A 13070-nucleotide genomic window follows, 5' to 3' on the forward strand; every position below is an offset into this window, starting at 1 on the left:
CAGCAGCTGTTAATGTGGTCCTTTGCGAGTGCCGAAGATAGAGCTCCCCAGCTTCTGCACAGACGCTATGCTGAGATGACTGCTTGGGCTAGGCCCGCCGCTCTCTGCCCCTAAATGGGGTTTATTAAACTAGGGCAAAGCAAACATGCTGTTTTTGCAAGTAGCATTCAGAGTTCAACTTTCCTCATTTCACAACCCACACTCCCGACCCTAAAAATATGCGTATGCTTCACCCACAGAACCATTACCTCACGGGCTTTTATTTCCTTTGCTTTTTGGCTGAATGTTTTATATTTTTTTTTCCTAACCTACTTTAAAAAAAAAAAAAAAAGCCTTGCGCTATCTCGGTTTATAGCACGAGGAAGGTGTGCTGGGGCCATGTGGTGCTTGATGGAATTTGCCGTGGGGAAACCCGGTGCTGAGGTCGGACCCGCCTGCGCGTGAATTCCCGCAGCGCTGCCGCTGCTATTTAAGCCACCGCTGGAGCGGCAGGGCTGGCAGGAGCCTCGGAGCACCCAGGAGCTGCGAGAATGACAGGTCCCCGCTACCAGAGTCTGGCCCTGGCCTCCCTGCTGGGGCTGCTGCTGCTGCTGCTGCTCTGCGCTCCCTCCCAAGGTGAGTGCCAGGGGCCGTCGCGGGCTGCTGCGCTGCCACGTGTGCACGGCAGGCAGGGCACGGGCCCCAGGGCTCCTGTTCACCTCGCTGCCTTCCTTCCTTCCAGCACAGAGCAACCAGGACTGCTGCCTCTCCTACAGCAAAGTGCGCCTGCCGCAGCGGGCCATCATGGGCTACACTGAGCAGCTCTCCAGCGAAGTGTGCGACATCAACGCCATCATGTAAGTTATGCTTTGGGAGATTCCCAGATGTTTTTGTGGGGGAGAGGGACTACATATTTCCGAAGTTTGAGTAGATCCTATGTAATACTTGCACACAAAATATTGCAAGACCTGTAGTTTATAGGGACTTCTAAATCACAGGACAGCTGCACAATGTTCCCTCAGCAAGTTTGCTGATGATACCAAACTGGGAGGAGTAGCTGATACCCCAGAGGGCTGTGCTGCCATCCAGAGGGACCTGGACAGACTGGACAACTGGGCGGTGAAAAACCTCATGCAATTCAACAAGGCCAAGTGCAAGGTCCTGCACCTGGGGAGGAATAACCCCAGACACCAGTACAGGCTGGGGACCGAGCTTGTGGAGAGCAGCTCTGCGGAGAAAGACCTGGGTGTCATGGTGGATGACAAGTTGACCATGAGGCAGCAGTGTGCCCTCGTGGCCAAGAAGGCCAATGGGATCCTGGGCTGCATTAAGAAGAGCGTCTCCAGCAGGTCGAGGGAGGTGATCCTGCCCCTCTACTCAGCCCTGGTGAGGCCGCATCTGGAGTACTGTGTCCAGTTCTGGGCTCCACAGTACAAGAGGGATGTGGAGCTGCTGGAGAGAGTCCAGCGCAGGGCCACAAGGATGATCAGGGGCCTGGAACATCTGCCCTATGAGGAGAGGCTGAGGGAGCTGGGCCTGTTCAGCCTGGAGAAGAGAAGGCTGAGAGGGGATCTAATCAGTGTATATAAATACCTCAAGGGAGGGAGTGCAGAGGACGGTCATGGTCTCTTTTCAGTGGTGGCCACTGATAGGACTAGAGGAAATGGCCGGAAACTGAAACATCAAAAATTCCATAGGAACTTAAGGAAAAATTTCTTAACAGTGAGGGTGACAGAGCACTGGAACAGGCTGCCCAGAGAGGTTGTGGAGTCTCCTTCTCTGGAGATCTTCAAAACCCGCTTGGACGCAGTCCTGTGCCACGTGCTCTAGGTGACCCTGCGTGTGCAGGGGGGTTGGACTAGATGATCTCTAGAGGTCCCTTCCAACCCTAAGCATTCTATGATTCTATGATTCTATGAATGTAGATAATAAACCTGGCAGTTGAGGAACCAGCTGTGCAAACAAGGATGTGCTTCGTCTCCAGCTTAGCCTCACTCTGGCCAGCACCAGCTGTTCCCTTGGCACAGCCTGCTGGCAGTGCCAGGGGAGATAAGCCCTGTTCCATTCTCAGAGGTGTCTCGCAAGGTTTTAGCCCTCCTAAATGTTGTCTGTCACCACAGCTTCATTGCAGGGGTTCTTCTCCCATATTATTTCCTGCATCCAGCAAAATTATTTGTCTTAATGTCTCCATAAAATGAATATAGTTGTAGGTCACAAAAAATGATTCTGAAGGCTAAAAAAGCTGTTATGTTCACATTTCAGTAGGTTTTTCTTTTTGCTCGTGCAGTATTGGAAAGGGGGTGTGTAGCATCCCTTATCTAACTGTTGTTTAGAAAAGCAGTTTATTTCTTTATATGGAGTAACATGATGAGGGGTTTTTTTGTTTGTTTGTTTTTTAGTTTCACTAAATACAGCTTCATATTATTTATTAGCAGGGAGTTTTTATGGTTATTCACTAATATATATATATATATTTACCATTATTCTTTTCCAGTTTCCACACCCGCCGTGGACTGAAAGCCTGTGTAAATCCTAAGGAACCCTGGGTGAAGAAGCATCTTTCTTGGCTGAGGTAGGAATCTAAAAATCTAAAATCTGCTAGGCTGAAGAAAATGAAACATATATAAAAGCTCTTTTCTTTACATCTTCTAGAGGCCACTTCTGATGGCAATTCTGAACACATTTGTTTTCTATCTTCTGTTAGACATCATTACTTTTTAGATTCCTTTCTGGGTCCTTTTCCTACCTGAACTATTTCTGTATTTGCTAAATCTGGGGGAAAAGATCCACAACTGCCCTGTGCTTGAAGTGATTATGTGCATTTTCTCATTCCTTTTAATAGCCTAAAGCTCAAGAGGATGTCGATGTGATGTGGTTTCCAGCAGGGAACTGAACACAGACGTGGATGAAGAACCACTAGGTTCAACCTCTTGGTTGAGACTGCCATCCTGTACACTGTTGTGTGCTTACTAACCACTGTGCCTGGCTTCTTTGGAACCGTTAAACTTCTCGGGTTGATTCATATTGCATCACTGTTTTGCTTGAATTAAGCATTTTGTTAAAGTTTCTATTTTAGTAACTAATATATGACAGTAGAATACTATTCAGCAAAGACTACCGTAAGCTATTGTACAGAGTATTGCATATTTGTTTTGTATGTGTGCTGTGTGCTATTCAGCATATGTAAAGTGGGTTATTTATTCTGTTTATTTTGTTACTTCTATGGCACTTTCTTGTGCCAAAATATTTCCTTTTAATTCTACTTAGCATGATAATACATTTTGAAATATTGTTGAAGTCTGTCTGAAAAATGGAAATTAGAGATTTAAAAAATAAATGAGTCTGTCTACAAATGATATGTTTTCTTTTAATTGAAAAAGCTAACTTCTCCCTTGAAATCAGTTTGTTTACTCGTAAGCCTCTGGGTGAGTGCGGAGTGTTCACTCTGCCTCGTGGGTACCTACAAACTCTTCAGGATATAGCCCATTTCTTGTCACAGACAGCAGCTATGCATGAGTATTTTGATGAACATGAAAACCTTGGCTTAGTCTCATCTTAATCAAATTTCAGGGAATTCCTCTTACTGGTTCCTTTATTCAGGAGGAACCTTCTAGCTCATCCAGTGAGAAGGATTATGATTGTGCTGATACTGTTGGCTCTCAGCTAAAGATCATTGCTGCAAGAAGCGTTTTCAGAGGGGCGCTGGACCGATGCCCAGTGCAGGCCGTGGATCTCCATGGCAGAGGTGCCGAGGGTGCAGGATGGAGCGAGGAGGCCGCTCTGTTCTGGAGCTACGTGGTCCCCAGCGCTGCCACCAAGCAGCTGTGCAGGTAGATGCCTGCGGTCAGTACCAGAGTCTTTCACAGGTCTGTGCTTTGATTCTTGATATGTTTTAGTCGCAGAGGAAGGAGCATTAACTTGAACATTCAGTTCAAATGTTCAGCTGAGCTATGCCTTTCTTGGTGTCCCTGAGACAGGAGCTGGTATCTTCCTTTTTAATGGTGGTTGTGAATCTAAGGCTGTTGATCTGAATTTCAAAACCTGCCGGAACTTGTACAACCTGCTTGTGGCCCTGCAAACCTGGGAACTTGCAGTTTGCTGTGGGGGAAGCTCTGCAGGAACAAGATGATTCGGTTTCAGAGTTTCTAAGAGGTGGATTCCATGTCCCTCAACAGGGGATAATAATATAAGTAGTTAGGTAGTTATAGCCATCCCATACCTCCCCTGGCATGTTTCCTGGGAATTTCCAGAATTTGTTAACAGGTCTGGGACAAACTGCAGACCTCTGCTGACCGTTTCTGGCAGCAGTGGCATGTGCTCCCGTTTGACATGACTCAGAGCTCAGGTGTAATCAGGCACCAGCAAAACGGAACAGACTCACGGCTGCAGGTGTCTTTAACGGATGTGTGTTGAAGATCCCCAGGCCTGGCCTGGGAACAGATGGGGTGTTGCAAGGAGATAAGAGAGCAGCACAATACTTGGTAGCTGCTGGCAGAATCCTATCTGCGATACCTGGCACAGTCACAAGTGATGAGGTTGGATGGGGGAAGGTGTGGGGCAACGATGTGGGGAAATAGGAAGAAGGTTGGTGGGAGTGGCAAAAGAGTGGGAGAGGAGCTGCCAGGAGCAGAGAAAACTGTAGAAACCAGAGCTACGTATGAACCTCATGCAGAACAGCCTGAGGTGAGCAATTCAAAGCAGCAGTGCAGGAAAGAAGTTCGATGTCCAAATTTGAGTGCGTGGCTCAGTACTCACGCCTTGGGCTTCAGTACCATTGTGTCATTTTGGCAGCTCCTTCTTCCTGTCAACCAGTCTATCTCCACAAAAGCCCAGATGCTCTATTCACAAAGCTGTGACCTGTGGGACTTTTTATTGTTGTTGTTCCTCTTGTAGTTGAATGAACCTCATTGGAGGACAAAAAAATCACCTGAAAATTGCTTCCACTGCTCAGCAAGTTAGGTCAGTGAAGCCGTCAGGCTACGGCGGGTACTTCCCTTGGATAACAGCATGTCCTTTCATGAATTTCTGAGGTTGCAAGCAGGCAATACAAGCAACTGCTGCACCTCTAAAACCATCAGATGGGCGAAGTTGTGTTTTTTCTGAGTAAGTGATGTTGAGTGGCAATAAAATTTAGCAATAGCATTGAAAATTATTATTCTTTCTAGGAAAAGCTTGATCCTGATTTCTTTGGGGCAGAAGCACCTGTTTTGCATTTGCACAGGTGAGTTTCTCCTCTACAGGGTTTCTTCCTTTATTTAGAAAAATATTTTGTTATTTTCTCTTGCAAAATGCCTGAGAGCCTTTTTTTTTTTTTTTTTTTTTTTTATTACAGGTCAAGTTCATCAGAGTCGCCGCAGTTTCCTATGTCACTTCCAAAGCCTCCTGCTCCAACCCCGCTAAGACCAACCCTCCCCGACTCCTGTGCCTGTGGCAACGTTGGTATTGACGCCTGCACGTGTCTTTGCTTTCTGATGTTTTTTCTTTTTTCTTTTTAAAAGAAATCCTCCTATTTGCTAAAGCAATTTCACTCCATTCCTGCTGAGAACATTATAGCACTTGATTGTTTTGAGATCTATGTCAGAAAACTTCCTCTTCATATATGGAATCAAATTTTGTTTTACTCTCTTAATGTTTTTCTCCCACTCCAACACAAAATAACTATGATTGTTGCCTTTCTTACACACAGAAAGGGTCTCATCAAAAAAGGGCTGTCATCAATTAGACGGAGCTGTAATTGTAATTACACCAGCGACTCTGTGAAATTGTTATTGTGTAAGCTACCAGTTTAAAGAAGTTCAGTTATAGCGTGACTACTCTTGATTAGTACTGTCCAATGCGTGAGTAACCTATGCATATGTGGGCTAGCAGAAAAACGTGTTTAAACATTATAGTTTACGTGTTTTTTTCTGTAGTCCCTCCTGTGACGTTATCTTAGGGTGGAAAAAGGTGTACCACGAGGATAATACAGGCTTTCATCTGTTTCTGCACACCTAGTGTTTAAATGTTCACAACAGTGCCTGTTAATTAGAGGTAGCAAAGATGTTGATTAAAAATAAAGTAATTTTCCTAAGAAATAGCAACCATTCTGCTGCTTTTTACTGTTCAAGCATAAAACCTGCTCTATCTCCTGAGTTACCACAAGTGTTTTTTGTTGAATTCTTGTTCAGTTAATGTTTGCTCCTATCCATCAGTTCAGGAATGTTTCTCATCTTTTCTTCTTCCCCAGCTTCCACACAAAGAGGGGCCGTGAAGCCTGTGCAGACCCTGGGCAGAGAGGGGCAGGCGCCTACCCCAGCCTGAGGCGCGAAGGCTTTCGGGCGCGTTGGCTCGCTGGAGACCAAGTGCGTTCTGCGACCGCGACACTTCGAGCCCCGTCGTAGCGGCGTTGAGAAGGGGTCCATTAGTTTGACTTACCACTTCCAATGAGCCCACGTATAACATCACTTCACTTTTGATCAGCTAGAATAAATAGTTCAATTGTAAGTCTGCTAAGCAATAAGTAGGGGAACTCCTGACAGTAGAAAAGCTCTGGACTTATGAAACTGCCACGTGATCTTAAGAGCGTACACCCAACTAAATAAATATTAAAACAGTGGAGGTGATAAATAGTAAAAATCTTTCTGTAACTTGATCTCAGTTGTTTCATGCTTTTCTGGTTTTAATCCAAATACCAGCCTGTGGGCAATATGGGTAGCCTCGGCTGCAGTGACCATGAGTTGGTGGAGTTCAGGATTCAACGAGGAGGAGGAAGGGCTGTAAGTAGCCTTGCGACGATGGACTTCAGGAGGGCCAACTTTAGCCTCTTCAGAGACCTCCTCGGTAGAATCCCATGGGCTAGTGCTCTAGAAGGCAGGGGGGCCCAAGAGAGCTGGTTAGTTTTCAAGCGGCACTTTCTCCACGTCCAGCAACAGTGCATCCCTGTGTGTAGGAAGGGAGGCAGAGGGGGCAGGCGACCTGCGTGGATGAGCCGGGAGCTTGTGGCAATGCTCAAGCAGAAGGCAGCGGTATACAGAATGTGGAAAAAAGGACAGGCCCCCTGGGAGAAATACAGGAACATAGTCAGGGAGTGCAGAGATGCGACAAGGAAAGCTAAGGCACGTCTGGAAGGCAAGCTGGCAAGGGACGTTAAAAATAACAAAAAAAAATTCTTCAAATACATTAACAGCAAAAGGAAGATCAGGGAAAACGTGGGTCCGCTGGAGGACGGGATGGGCACCTTGGTTACAAATAACACAGAAAAAGCAGAGTTGCTCAATGCCTTCTTTGCTTCGGTGTTTACCAAGGGCAGTCCTGTAGAGCCCCAGGCCCTAGGGACAAGAGAAGAAGCTGGTGGAGAGGAAGACTTGCCCTGGGTAGAGGAAGATTGGGTCAGAGAGCACCTAAGGAACCTCGATACCCACAAATCCATGGGCCCTGATGGGATGCACCCCAGAGTGCTGCAGGAGCTGGCAGATGCCATAGCTAAGCCGCTCTCCATCATCTTTGAAAGATCCTGGAGAACGGGGGAGGTGCCGGAAGACTGGAAGAAGGCCAATGTCACGCCAGTCTTCAAAAAAGGCAAGAAGGAGGACCCAGGCAACTACAGGCCAGTCAGCCTCACCTCCGTCCCCGGAAAAGTGATGGAACGGCTCATACTGGCTGTTGTCTCCAGGCACATGGAGGACAAGAAGGTGCTCAAGAGTAGTCAGCATGGATTCACCAAGGGAAAATCTTGCCTGACTAACCTGATAGCCTTCTATGATGAAATGACCGGCTGGATAGATGAGGGGAGAGCGGTGGATGTCGTCTATCTCGACTTCACCAAGGCTTTTGACACCGTCCCTCACAACATCCTCCTGGGCAAGCTCCGGAAGTGTGGGATAGATGAGTGGACAGTGAGATGGATTAGGAACTGGCTGGATGGCAGGGCCCAGAGAGTGGTGATCAGCGGTGCAGAGTCTAGTTGGAGGCCTGTGGCTAGTGGGGTCCCCCAGGGGTCAGTCCTTGGTCCAGTCCTGTTCAATTTATTCATCAATGACCTGGATGAAGGCACAGAGTGCTCCCTCAGCAAGTTTGCTGATGATACCAAACTGGGAGGAGTAGCCGATACCCCAGAGGGCTGTGCTGCCATCCAGAGGGACCTGGACAGACTGGACAACTGGGCGGTGAAAAACCTCATGCAATTCAACAAGGCCAAGTGCAAGGTCCTGCACCTGGGGAGGAATAACCCCAGACACCAGTACAGGCTGGGGACCGAGCTTGTGGAGAGCAGCTCTGCGGAGAAAGACCTGGGTGTCATGGTGGACGACAAGTTGACCACGAGGCAGCAGTGTGCCCTCGTGGCCAAGAAGGCCAATGGGATCCTGGGCTGCATTAAGAAGAGCATCTCTAGCAGGTCGAGGGAGGTGATCCTGCCCCTCTACTCAGCCCTGGTGAGGCCGCATCTGGAGTACTGTGTCCAGTTCTGGGCTCCACAGTACAAGAGGGATGTGGAGCTGCTGGAGAGAGTCCAGCGCAGGGCTACAAGGATGATCAGGGGCCTGGAACATCTGCCCTATGAGGAGAGGCTGAGTGAGCTGGGCCTGTTCAGCCTGGAGAAGAGAAGGCTGAGAGGGGATCTAATCAGTGTCTATAAGTACCTCAAGGGAGGGAGTGCAGAGGACGGGGATGGTCTCTTTTCAGTGGTGGCCACTGATAGGACTAGAGGAAATGGCCGGAAACTGAAACATCAAAAATTCCATAGGAACTTAAGGAAAAATTTCTTAACAGTGAGGGTGACAGAGCACTGGAACAGGCTGCCCAGAGAGGTTGTGGAGTCTCCTTCTCTGGAGATCTTCAAAACCCGCTTGGATGCAGTCCTGTGCCACGTGCTTTAGGTGTCCCTGCGTATGCAGGGGGGTTGGACTAGATGATCTCTAGAGGTCCCTTCCAACCCTAAGCATTCTATGATTCTATGATTCTATGAATATCCCTTGCCAAAACATGAACCTTAATACAAATTCTTAGTTTTCAGGTTTTTTCTCTGGCTTGAACAAGCCAGATTATCATTATCATACTTTTATATTTTCAGTTATAGTATGCAGTGTTTATGATAAGTTTTACTGTCTGTAATTATGTGAATTTACATAAATGTAAGCTCTGATCTATGTCCCTGTGATTTTGTGGTAATGTTGGTCTTGATGACTGCAAGATTAAGTTAGGGAACATGGTGGAGTATCAGCACTGTGCTCAGTGGTGGCGTGTACCAAAGTGCAGGGACCAAGCATAGAGTGTTCCTGACTTCTGACTGCAGCTCCAGGTGTGTTTGTGCGGTAAATTGTTCCTGTTCATGGAGTAACTATTCAGGTGAGAGTAGACAGTATCGTTAGGTAGCAAGGACAGAGAACCCCTGCAAACCGGAAAAAATAACACTCATATCTGGAGGGCATAGTTAAGTGCTATGAATCGAATGGTCAAGTCACCTATTTGGAGTTATCAGTGGTGGTAGGTTCAAGTAAATGGTCCAATTGACAATGAAATTGCCAATTACAGTGTTAAGGTTAAACCGGTAGCTCGGTGTTCTTGCAACATCACCGGTCCGGTAGGAAGCTACTGAGAACACTAGACTGACGGAGTAGGCAAATGGGAACCTGAGAATGGCAGATGTAGTGTAGCAGATTAACTCAGACTGCAGGGTGGTGACTTTGGCTATTCACTCAAAAGCAGCTATAACTTCATGTACAAACAACCTTTCTGGTCTACCTGGATTTGAGCAGCAGAAATCAAGACTTTCATGAAAGTCTGTCGCACGTCTCAAGAATAACAATATTCTGGCAAGATGCCTTCCTGCTGTGATTGATCTTTTTGAATGTATACTTGCTAGACCTGGCTGGAAAGTGAGATTTGCTATTCTAGTGGGCATCTGAGTGTTTCAAAGTGTTTTCTAGGAGTAAATGGCCAAAATGTCTTTCATATTAATTCAGATCTCAAAGTGGTGCACTCTCTGTAGCATTGCTGGAAATTATTATTAGAATTGTTAATAGGTAGTAATTTTTTTTTTAATTTGCAAGTGTGCAGTGCTGTATTAATGTTGATTACAATGAATGGGTGACAGGTATAATGTTTGAATGTCTGCATGAAGTACATTCCCATGATGATAAGAGAACTTGGGAAAGGTGAAACACGGACAAGGCAGGAGGCCTGTCATGTTTCATGAAGGCATGTACTGAAGTGTAGGAAACATACAGGGGAATTTCTAAAAAATTTCAGCTTCATAGAAATAAAATATGAAATCCCAAAGGAGTTATTTTGACTTTTCAATTTAAAAAGGGTGGTGAAATGCACATGCTTTGATTCTAGTGAAGCTGTGTTCTCTAAGAGGAAGTGGCTTTGCTTGCTTATCTTTATCAACTCTTCTGTAGGCTTAGGAGAAATCCTGTTATTCTTCAGGACCTTTTTGTTTCCTCCTGTCTCAGAGGTTTGACACAACGGCAGGTTAGGTACCCAGAGGACAAATGTTCCTGTTTTCTTCAGTAGGTGCCTCAGGATAACTCACTGACCTTCATCTTGCAACTCAGACAGTCTCACCACAGAATCTGTGTGTAAATTACCTGTTTTTGTCAGCTCCATCTACCTGGATAGTACAAAGCTCTCCTTAACCAAAAGGTCTTCAGCCACCTACAGTCTGGACTATGAAAAGAAAGGTAAAATGCATTTCTGAATTCTTCTTGGAGAAGGTAGGAAAAAGACATGTTGGGCACATTTATTTGTTTTTTTTTTTTTTGGTTTTTTTGGTTTTTTTTTGAGATTTTTCTGTTTCCAGGTTTAATCATCATCTTGACAAGCTTAAGACAGGACAAGCTCTGTCTCAAAAAGCAGATGGAAAGGAAAAACTTCTTTCAGCTAAGTTAAAATGCGTGTAAGAAGTGGAAGATGGAAGAAAAAGGATGAAAAATCCTCCAGTGCATATTACTGTCATCTCTGGTAGGTACACAATGCATCCATAGTCACTTGAACAGAAGCTTGTAGGTATAGAAGCTTCATAGGGAAGTAGTCACTTGAACAGAAGCTTGTAGGAATAGAAGCTTCATAGGGAAGTAGTAACTATATATATTTTTATTCGGGATAACCATGCAAAGATGAAAAATGGAGAATCTTTGGAAAAGAGGGTGCTTAGTCCGTTTTATAACATGCTGTCAGCTCTGTCTCCCAGAGTGTCAGCTACTGAGGAAAGAGAAAATCATGGAAACTCATGCTCCTTAGGAAGACAATAGGACTTTAACACTTTGACTGTGGTGTCATAACTAGCATTGCAGATAAGAGAGCAGAAATGAGAAGCACTCTTAGCAGTGCACCGGGAAGTGTTCGTATGCACAAGTGCATATATGTCTGGGCAGGAGGAAACAGGAACCCTATTCCAGAATAAAACAGCTTTGAGAAGGGTTACCTGAAACTATTTCATTAGCCAAGCGGAAAAAAAAAGGGGGGGAATATTGGAGCACAATCTTTGTGCATCTGATAGCCTTGACATCTAAAAAAAAAAAAAGACAAGGAGCAAAAAACTCCCCTTAGTAAAAGTTTGCTATGCTCATGACTAACATAACAGAAATAGGAAGTGGCTTTTTACATCTTTCCCTTAACTCAGACGACTCTTGGGCTGGCCTTTCTGATTTAGCATACCACAGACTGACCTACTTGAGAACAAGTGGGTCATGATACAGCTTTAAATCAGGAAGCCTAAAACCCACTCTTCTCTGCAAGCGAGAGTGTGTTGAAGAAAGAAACACTTTCTTCTTATTATTCTTCTTAGGACATGATACTTTGGTGCAAGAAAAAAGCTTTCAGAGTCTGAGCTAGTGGATAGAAGCCCACAGTTCTCAAGAGGAAGCTGCACATTGAACCGTTTTAATTTTGCATCTCCAATGCAGTTGTCTCCAGTTCTCTATATAAGTGTTTACTGAAGCTGTTCAAAGGCTTTTTGACATTGACTGATAACGAGGCTTATAGTATCTTAACTTTCTGCTGCTTCTGCAAACTGCTGACACAAGCAGAAATGCACAGAGGGAGCAGCTGATTTATAAATTATCCTTCCAGCCTTCCTTTATAAATTATCCTTACAGCCTGATAAAATCAATACTTTTGATCTCTGAACATCAAAGCTCGCTATCTCATCCATCGATAAAAACTGCTGCAGATTCTGGCCAAATGTCTTAGCATTTCATTTGTCTTTCCAGTGTGGACATTTTTGAATTTGATACAATGTGCATGCAGATTCTTTGAAGCTACCTTTTCATTGCAGCCACGCTGTGTTACAGACTTTTGTTGCTAAAAACCTCAGGGTGCCAATTGTGCATTAGCAGTCGTAGCAACGTGCCGTTAGTTACTCCCTGTTTATTGAGCACATGGGCCCGCACTGGGTGGCACTCTGGGGAAAAAAAATGTTTCTATACATTCTATAGAGGAATAGAGCAATCGATGCCATTGTCCTCCTTGGGACAGCCTGCATAGAGGCGGCATCTAGGAGCTTGTCCAGAGCGACTCTGCTGCACCCTGAGGAGAGAGGGCGCAGAGGGCCGTGGGGAGGAGACGTCATGGGCTCCGCCATCATCCCACGGCCTTCTGCCCTGCTGAGACTGGCGCGAGTTTTGTTGTATCTGTGTCTCATGGAGAAAAAATTACACAAGCTCTTTGGCATATGGTAATAAGACTTTGAAAAACTTAAAAACTTATTTCCCAAGAATATGGCAATAATTGATGCAATGAAAATGCAAACCTGAAGTACAACGCTGAAGAGATGCTTACTACATAAACTATAGTGAAACTGGAGATATGCCTAATTTATGTTGAAGAGAAGCATCAAGCCTTTGAAATTAAATGCAATACTTCTAGTTACTGTTAACTACTACCTCAGAGAGGCCACATCAGTGTGTATTTATGAAGAACACATGGGAAGGAAACGGCATTGTGGCAAGTTCATAGCTAGCATCACGTAAATTAAAAGAACAGAAAATGTTTATATTCAAAATTATAATCTGGGAAAATACAGATTCTGATAAACAAATACAAAAAGCTTTTAGGAAACTGGAGACCACCAAGCGCAGCGGGTGTTTAAAGGATTATTCCTGAATAAGCTT

General features: G+C 45.2%; 1 protein-coding gene across 1 annotated transcript; it reads left to right on the plus strand.

Moving 5' to 3' along the window:
• Positions 1-530: 530 nt before the first annotated feature.
• Positions 531-3191, plus strand: CCL20 (C-C motif chemokine ligand 20). The gene is made up of 4 exons (XM_010213469.2): positions 531-615; positions 722-836; positions 2474-2551; positions 2822-3191. The coding sequence occupies exons 1-4, from the start codon at positions 531-533 to the stop codon at positions 2847-2849; spliced, it is 306 nt and encodes a 101-aa protein (XP_010211771.2). The 3' UTR covers positions 2850-3191.
• The last annotated feature ends 9879 nt before the right edge of the window (positions 3192-13070 follow it).

The sequence above is a fragment of the Tinamus guttatus genome, unplaced genomic scaffold (assembly GCF_059628265.1).
Source record: "Tinamus guttatus ecotype Peru unplaced genomic scaffold, ASM5962826v1 Tinamus_guttatus_pri_ptg000311l, whole genome shotgun sequence".
Lineage (NCBI taxonomy): Eukaryota > Metazoa > Chordata > Aves > Tinamiformes > Tinamidae > Tinamus > Tinamus guttatus.

Coding starts and splice junctions, on each gene's coding strand:
- CCL20 (XM_010213469.2), top strand. CDS start 531: ATGACAGGTCCCCGCTACCAGAGTCTGGCCCTGGCCTCCCTGCTGGGG. Junction 616..721: donor GCTCTGCGCTCCCTCCCAAG/GTGAGTGCCAGG, acceptor CCTTCCTTCCAG/CACAGAGCAACCAGGACTGC. Junction 837..2,473: donor TGCGACATCAACGCCATCAT/GTAAGTTATGCT, acceptor ATTCTTTTCCAG/TTTCCACACCCGCCGTGGAC.